Source organism: Falco biarmicus, chromosome 5 (genome assembly GCF_023638135.1).
Source record: "Falco biarmicus isolate bFalBia1 chromosome 5, bFalBia1.pri, whole genome shotgun sequence".
NCBI classification, from domain to species: Eukaryota; Metazoa; Chordata; class Aves; order Falconiformes; family Falconidae; genus Falco; species Falco biarmicus.
This window is the reverse complement of record NC_079292.1, coordinates 55,907,540-55,915,615: the sequence shown is the minus strand read 5'-3', so window position 1 is coordinate 55,915,615 and position 8,076 is coordinate 55,907,540. Positions and strand designations below refer to the sequence as shown.

Genomic DNA, 8,076 nt, shown 5'->3' with positions numbered 1-8,076 from the left:
TGCGTGGGGATGCAATTGGCTGCAGACGGTCCCTCCCTCGGGGGGGGGAGGCCGGCGGTGAGGTGCCCTGGGGAGGCTGGAGGGGGCTGACGCTGCCGGGGAGGCGATGGGGGAATCCCTCAGGAGCCCCAGTGGGAAATGAGGCGGCGCTGCTGGCTGCCTGTCCCCCGCACGCTCCCGAGAGCCGCGGCTGCTCCCGCCATCCCGCCCGCCCGCCCCGCGTCGTCGCCTCTCGCTGTCGCCCTGCTCTCCCGGAGCGGGGTCCCTTCTCCCTGGCACTACCTGGCTGGGAACGGAGCCTGACGCATCCCGGCTGGGGCCCGGCAGATGCCGGAGGGAGCAGCCTCATCTCATCGCCCTGCGCCCGTGGAAGGAGGTAGGTGGCACATTGCAGGGCAGGTAGCGGGTGTTTGTCGGGGATGCAGTGCATGGGACCGCGGTCATGTTTGGGTCCCCAGCCATTGGCAGCTCCTTGCCCCAAGCTGCGAGCTCTCCAGGGTGCCCAGTCTGGGGGCATCTTCTGTGGTCGGGGTGAGCCCGTGGCTGGTAATGCCGCAACCTGGTTTGTGCTCCTGACCATGCACAGGAGAGGGTTTTGTGCCCAAAGTCACCTGTGTTCTGGCACTCTGCATGGGCACCACTCCTGCCTCACTCACCCCTGCCTGGTCACCGCTGCGTGTCCGTGTCTGCTGCAAACCCTGTCTCCCAGCTCCTGGCCTCCCCCAAGCAGTTTCTGCCTTTTCACTTGCAGTGTGGCCCCCAGGGTGCCCATCGTAAGTGTACCCACAGCATCCTGGGGGGCAGAAGGAGGTGGCACAGGGGATCCAGGGGACGGACACACACTGAAGGAGAGCAGCTGGAGTGACACATGTAGCATAGGTTTATAAAAGGTCTGTTAGCTTACCTCTATGAGATGCTATCTCAGCTGGAAGACCAAGGACTCTTTCATGTCTGTAAATGAGGTTCTGAGATCAACTGGTCCAGCAAGGGTTAAGGCACATTTAATATCTGCAGAACTGCTCCGGAAAGCTGACATCTTTAAATGAAACTCCTTCTTTTCAGCATCTGCAGCCAAAATCTGATCACCCACCTGACAGAGCAAGTGCTTTGCTGGGCTGGCCCTGCAGAGGCTGGGGGCGGGGACAGCAGGAGCTCTGACACTTCACCCAGTGCTTGGCTTGGCCATGGCAAAGAACCTTCATTGCCAGGTCAGGGACTGGCGAGCACAGGGGGGCACATGGCACAAGGTGAGGGCCGCATAGCAAGTAGACCAAAGAATAGGCTGCTGGCGAGGGGCTCGAAAATGCTGGCTCTGCTAGTCATACAGGAAGGATAAACTGGGAAGACTGTAGAGCTGCTTTTTATTGCAGTACTTTTTGGATAGCACTGCTAGGTTTGGAAAGCACATGATCAGGGAAGGAAACAAGGTTGTTGGCTTTCCTCCTGCCACCCTGGGGGGTCTGAACTGGAGTCACCTTCCCAGGCTCCCTAACCCTGCCCATTGTTGTTGACAGCCAGGACTGGTATCGGTTGCTGAGGCACCCTCTGGAGAAGGTCTGCAGCAGCTTTGGCCCCCAGCCTGGCTGTGGCAGCAGCTGAGGTGTGCAGGGGGTGTGCAGGACCTACTTTTGCAGAGCCCATAGGAAGGCTGCACTGAGAGGCCTCCTTCTGTCAGGGAGTGGGGGTCGTGCCTAATTCCTTCCACCGTCTTTCAGGATGAGTTGAGCAAGTGAAACCCCACAGCAGGATCCCTGCTCCCCACAACACGTCTGCAACGTTATTGTGGGCAGGGGCAGGGGTTTTCCTCCTAAGTTACTTGCCTGAGGAAGGCAGAGGCAGCCATGAAGAGGCAGGAGCAGCGCCCAGACTACCCCTTTGCTCCTGGCCAAATGGTGGCCAAGGCTAAGCTGCCCGGTCCTGTTGCTCTTGATAAGGTGGAATGGGGGCCTGGCAAAAGGGAGGTATGAATCATTGAGAGGGAGACAGAAAAAGAGAAGTCCTCCAGGACTTGGCAGTGGTAGGGGCAGCTCTGTGGGTAGCAAAACCAAGGACTGCTGAAAGCTAAAAAACATAGTAGGAGGCAAAATCCACTGCGGTCTCCACTGTCATGCAAGGAGAACGGATAACTATCAACACCTGTGCCAATAAGTGGGAGAAGATTGGCAGTTTCTTGCTTATGTTAACAAGAATCACAGTTCATTTCATATCTAACCCTGTGAGAAAAAAGGTGTTATTCAGAGGGTACAGATGAACCTCATGCTTCTTGCTGCTGGTCTTGGGGTGAGCAGGCAGGGACAGGCTCTGCTGCAAGTGGTGCCCAGCAGATAATGCTGCTGGGCACATTGGAATCAACTGATTGCTGTGGTATTGAAAAAAAAAAAAATCAAACCCCCTGGCCTCCCGTGGGGGAGAGGGCAGCAGGTTTATGGGCCAGGAGCAGGGAAGAGGACGGAGATGCTCACAGCTCTCCCTAGCCTCCCCTTAACCATCCCACACAATGGAGGCGGGGGATGTGATTACGGGCAGAGGGGTGACTTGGAGGATGGTCGAAAGTGGCAGCTTTCAGGTGTCTAGAAAAGCAGGAGCTCAACACAGCTGTGCCCTAACTCCATCCCTGCTGAAATCAAGGGGCATCACCCCCATCTAGGGGAGAGGGTTTTGCAAAGCCTCCCCTCAGGATTGCTCTTTGCGCCTGAGCCCAGCACTGTTGTGCTTTCCCAAGCCTGAGGGTCCCTGGTTTAATCCACAGAAGCCTGTGACAAGGGACACACCATCCAAAACCCAGCAGCCCTGGTGCATGGGAAAGGCCATAGCTATGCTTTTTTTGAGGGCAGATGCTTCTCGGTCCCCTTTTCTGCCCCTGCATGACCCATACCCTGGTGAGTGTTTTGCTAAAAGCAGGCAGCTGGAAGTCAGACAAGTTGGGCACCACTATGGGTTGCAACGTGTGTTACTCCCTCCCTCCCAAAGGATGAGAATAAGGGAAAGGGATGGGCATAAACATGGAGCCGTTACAGCTTTTAAATATCCCTGAGTCAGGGTGTATGCCCATGGCATCAGCAAGACCATAATGGTGGGGAGGGAGTAGGCCAGGGCACCAGTAGGTTGTGGGGCTGGAACCCTGTCTGCTCACCTCTCCAGAAAGCTTCAGCCCTGACAGCTGGGCAGTGAGTTGTTTTCTCCTTCCTCCTCGCTCATTTTTAGTGCTGGGATGACAGCAATTGTGCAGCGCATTGTTCTGTGTTCCCCAGGGCAGCACTGCTCCGGACTCGGCACCTCACGCCTGGGTGGCAAGGGGCTCCTGGCAAGGCGGATCAGCTGCTCCTGGTAAGTGGCTCCCACTGCCCAGCAGCTGATGCAGGGGGATCTGGGCTCTGCTCAGAGACAAGTGCCGAACCAAGCACCGCAAGGTCCCTGAGCCCCTCAAAAGCAGGACACTAAATAGGAGGGCAGCAAGGGAGGGCTCAGCCCTGAGCTAGCCCAGCTCAGACTCGGAATTCAAGAGGTCGTGGAGCATCAGGGGAAGGGGCAGCAGACTTTCCCCCAAGCGGGAGATGAGAAGCAGCTGTATTTACCTACTGCCTATCTTCAATTGCTGGCAGCAGGGCCAGGGGCATGCGGGCTTACCCTCTTCTGCAGGGAGGGAGTGGGACTGCTGCTCAGTGAGGGGGTCCCAGCAATGAGCCAAAGGGATTGCTCTCTCCTGAAGGCTGAAGTGTCTTGCTGTGCAACCAAGCACAAACCGGGGTGCAGCAGGGCTGTGAGGAGGGGCGCAGGGAGGCTGGGCACTGCTGATGAGGCAGATGTCTCATGATGAATCTTGGTGGAGGTGTTTTTCAGGTGCATGACCTTTCTCCCCTTTTCTCTGGCAGCCATGCCCCACTTCTTGGATTGGTTTGTGCCAGTGTATCTGATGATTTCCATTCTCATCCTGGTGGGCTTTGGAGCTTGTATTTACTACTTCGAGCCAGGACTCCAGGAAGCTCACAAGTGGCGAACGCAGAGGCCAATCATGGAACGAGACCTTAGGAAGACACTGATGATTCGTGACAACCTGGCCTTCGGGGTTCCTGAGGTTTGACACACTGCTCTTCAAGTCCAGAATAGCCTCTCCTGGGTGGGCAGCAGTCCACAAGCCTCGGTAGGGGTGACAGTCCTGCTCTGTGCAAGTGAGGCTGATCACCGTTTCTATCTTTGCTGATCTGGGTCTCATACTCATCACTCACCTTTCTGCCCCTTTGCTTCTTAGGCAAGGTCTGTGTGGCATTGTAGACTTGGGGCTTCCCATGTTCACAGCCCTTCACCCAGCCAAGGACTTCTGCTCCTCCCCATGGCTGAGACTGGTGAATCACTCAAATGAAAGGCCCCTTATTGACCACTTGAGTTTGACCTGCCTGGCATGTTGATGTGACCTTCAGTAGGAAAGGTCTCTGCAGGAGTACCAGGTTCACTGGGTTAAATCTGACCCAATCTGTTTAAGTCCAGGAGGTATTTTTGGGGAAATAAGTGGTATTTCACCCAGGCTGTTGTTTCAGCTGAGCTCTTCATAGCACCCAGCCTTGGTGCTGGGATGGTAAGCTTGCTGAAGCTCTGTGCAGAGGGGCCAAGGGCTCAGCGAGCCCTAGAGGCTGAATGTCTTTATCCCTGCTAAAGGCACACCACTCCTCTGTGTCTGTTTGGGAGGTGGAAAACATCCATCCACCCTTCCATCCATTCCAGATGCACTACATTCAAATTAAAGATCTTTACTAAAGAGGTTTGTCTAAGTCATGTGTCAAGCTGAGAATAGTCTGCTGCTCTCCATGAAGGGGTGCTGCCAGACTTACCACATAAGCCTCTCCTGATCTGCCTGATCTTCTGCTCCTCTGTCGTGGAGTGAGATGGGATAGTCTGGTAGGTAGCTTGCACTTGTTCAGTCCCCTGCACTCCGGAGTCCTATGGCATGGATGGGCTCTCCCTTAAATGTCATCCCAGCGAAAGCTGTGAAGCATCCCTCGGCCCTGCATGTCTCTGAGAAGGGACACTGAGCCTGTCAGCAAAATGGGCTCATTGCTTTCTGGACCCAAGCTGTATATAATGTGGGTCTGGGACAAAATCCCATATTTATAGACTATCTGCACTTTCTGCAGTGCCCTGGGGCTGATCAGCTACCAAAGCACTGTGTGAAGGCGTGATGCTGGGGCTAAGAGGGACGTTCACATCTTCTCTCTCCTTGCCAGCCCTGTGCAATGGCCAGTGTGTACAGGGAGGTTTGGGAGAGATCTGAACCTCTGAACTCTGTGGCAGGAGATTGTGTCAAGAGCCTCTCTTCACCTCTCCATTCACCCCAACACACACCCTTTGGATGCAGTAGGTGCAGTGGTGCTACCTGTGAGTGCTCTGGACATGCCCCTGCATGTCCTATGGGATGTCAGCTGGTGTCATCGCCCCATGTGCATGTGTCTGCACAACCCATGCCATCAGCTGAGCCTACCAGTATCAGGGTAGATGGCATCTTGGTAGAAGGTAGAAGCAAAAAAATGACAACACATCCTCAGTGTGCTCCCAGGGTGCCAGCTCTGTGCCATAGTGCCCAGCAGCTTCTTTTGAGCAGCAGGAGTTCCTCAGGCCATCTGTCCAAATCTGCCACAGATCCTAGATGGGCTTATGTCACTCAGCCTCTCCTGTAAACATGTCATGGGAAGTTTTCTCCTCCATTCCTAAAGAAAGGAGTGCACTGGGTTGTTTGAGTGAGTGATGCTCCATTGGTAGTTCTCTGGGGATGAAAGTTAATTTTTAGCTCTAAGGGGTTTGGCTGAGAAAGGAATGGGTCAGGACATCCTGCAAATTTCCTGGGTCTTTCTCGGACATTTCATATACCAGATTGCAATTGTATCACCATTACCTTCTACATCAAAATCAGGCACACTGGCAGGAGTTTTTTGGCTGTCAAAGGACAAGTTAAGAGTCCGTCCATTCAACCAAAAACAGAGATCATGATGCAAGTACCCAAACAGGCGTGTCTTGTTCAGCAGGGGAATGCAGTGAGTGGGATTATTCCTGTGCCCAAAGTTACGCTCGCCCTGGCAAGCAAAGGCACAAAGCGCAGGTGCAGTCTGAAACAGGTAAATCCCACATATTTTTGCTTCGTGACTTGGGGCTGTGAAAGGGAAATGCTGGGCTGGGCTGCACAGTCTGACGTGCCACCCTCAGCTGCTTGGCTTACATCTCCTGCCCTCTGGTGCAACACAGCCAGATGTCCAAGCACCAGCCTGGAAACCTACTTCCTCACTTGACTCCCTCATAGCTGGGACTGCGCTGTGAATGGACCCCATCTGACCCATGGGGTAGCAATAAAAAACTCTGTACTGGAGCTGAGGGGCTTGGAGCCGCCAGGGACAGGTTAAACCATCCCTGTGGGAAGGGGAGTCTGGTCCCTGTGGCCTGCACCAGCAGAGGCTGCTCTGCCGTTGCACCTCCTTCAAACCTACTTTCACTTGCCAAGTCAAAAGAGATGAGAAAACCACCAGTCTGGTGAAAATGAAAGGCTGGATCTGCCACAGCCGCTCTCGGCCAGCTGGCACCCGTGGTGCGATGGGGCTCCCCGTGGGGGTACCCTCTCCCTGTCCTCCTCTGCACACTGTCTGGCCTGTTTTCACCTCCGCTCTGCCCATGACTCGCCACCACAGAAACCAAGCAAAAAGATGACAAGCAGGTCAGGACTGGACTAGAGGAGAAACTAGCTATTCATCTCTGACTTATGTTTCGCACTGTTTACTCATGACACAATCAGTATTAAGCCAGGTATTTTCCACGGGTATGCAGGACTTTATTGCCAACAGTGTCAAAGCCACCACCCCCCCCCCACACACACCCAGTGGAATAAAAGCATTGGACAAACTGTGTGGCCAGTGCTTTATTTTCCTATTTTTCCCCCTGGGATCTGCCTCCCTCCAGCTCCAGGCGGGCAGCAAGGACCAGTCTGCAGTGAGGTTTCCTTTACAGCAGGGTAGGTCTCCATCCGCCTGGTTTCTGTGCCGGCTGTGCTACAGGGTTATCTGGGAATAATTAAGCCAAAGGCAAACACTGCCTGAAAACTGAGACTGTTCCTCCCTTGCGGGACCTGTGCAGCCAGAGAGACCTCAGGGGAGCAGTAAATAGTCACAGATACCAAATTAAGCTGCGTAAAGCATCAGAGAAGATACTTAGTGCTGGAAATACTACACAGCATCAGGTTGGACTTTTCCACCTTCTCTGTCTCTTTGCCTTTAAAGAAGCAGAGTGGTTACACTGCCCTGAGCCCTGCCTTCCCCCACCACCCCAGTGGCTGGCTGTGGGTCACGAGACAGTGGTTCCCCCTTCACCCCTCAGTCCTGGCCGCCTGAAGGTAGACAAGCATTGCCCCTGCCATGCTGTGGGTGTTGTGGGTGCCCGGCTTTCCTTCTTTTTGCTCCCGTTTGCCCACCAAACCATGCTGCCCCACAAAACCACATTTCCCCTTTCCTCCTTGCATTGCCCTTCAAAGTCTCTTTTATAGTGAGGAAGGTGCAGAGCGGCAAGCTGATTCCCTGTTATACATGCCCCCTTGACCCCGAAAATGCCCCAAAGCTGGCAAAATTAAGGAACAATCAGAAAAATGAGGAAGCAAAAGAAAATCAGAATAAGGGAAAGAAGCATCAACCTAGACAAACACCCAACAAGCAAACACTGAACTTCCTCAGCTGGGCATAAATCACTGAACTGGAATCTGCCATTTGAGGGGGAAAAGAGAAGAGAGGAAGGGAAAACATTTCAGAAATTCAGAGATTTAAATTTTTGTTTTAAATCGCACCCATTGTCCTCAGGAGCAGGCAGCACAGCCCTGATCTGGTGGGTCTGCACCACTCTTCCACTTCCCACCATGGGAGTAGGGCAGGGGGCCGCGCCACAGGGCTGCCGGTGGTGTGGGGCTGCCCACGGCGTGGGGCTGCCCCTGGCATGGGGCTGCCGGTGGCAGAGGCCAGGAAGGGACCAGGGCAGGGGGCAGGAGCAGCCGCGGCGCCAGGCGTGGGAGCGTGCTGGGCAGGCCACAAGTGCCCCATTGTCCCAGCCAGGGGT

At 54.6% G+C, this 8,076-nt stretch overlaps 1 protein-coding gene across 1 annotated transcript; it reads left to right on the top strand.

Annotated features, from left to right (window-relative positions):
* On the top strand, nt 1-6,889 carry SMIM45 (small integral membrane protein 45). The gene is made up of 3 exons (XM_056340854.1): nt 1-376; nt 3,252-3,327; nt 3,873-6,889. The coding sequence occupies exon 3, from the start codon at nt 3,875-3,877 to the stop codon at nt 4,079-4,081; it is 207 nt and encodes a 68-aa protein (XP_056196829.1). The 5' UTR covers nt 1-376; nt 3,252-3,327; nt 3,873-3,874; the 3' UTR covers nt 4,082-6,889.
* The last annotated feature ends 1,187 nt before the right edge of the window (nt 6,890-8,076 follow it).

Excerpts from the sequence above, each read along its gene's own strand:
- SMIM45 (XM_056340854.1), top strand. The coding sequence starts at position 3,875 with ATGCCCCACTTCTTGGATTGGTTTGTGCCAGTGTATCTGATGATTTCC.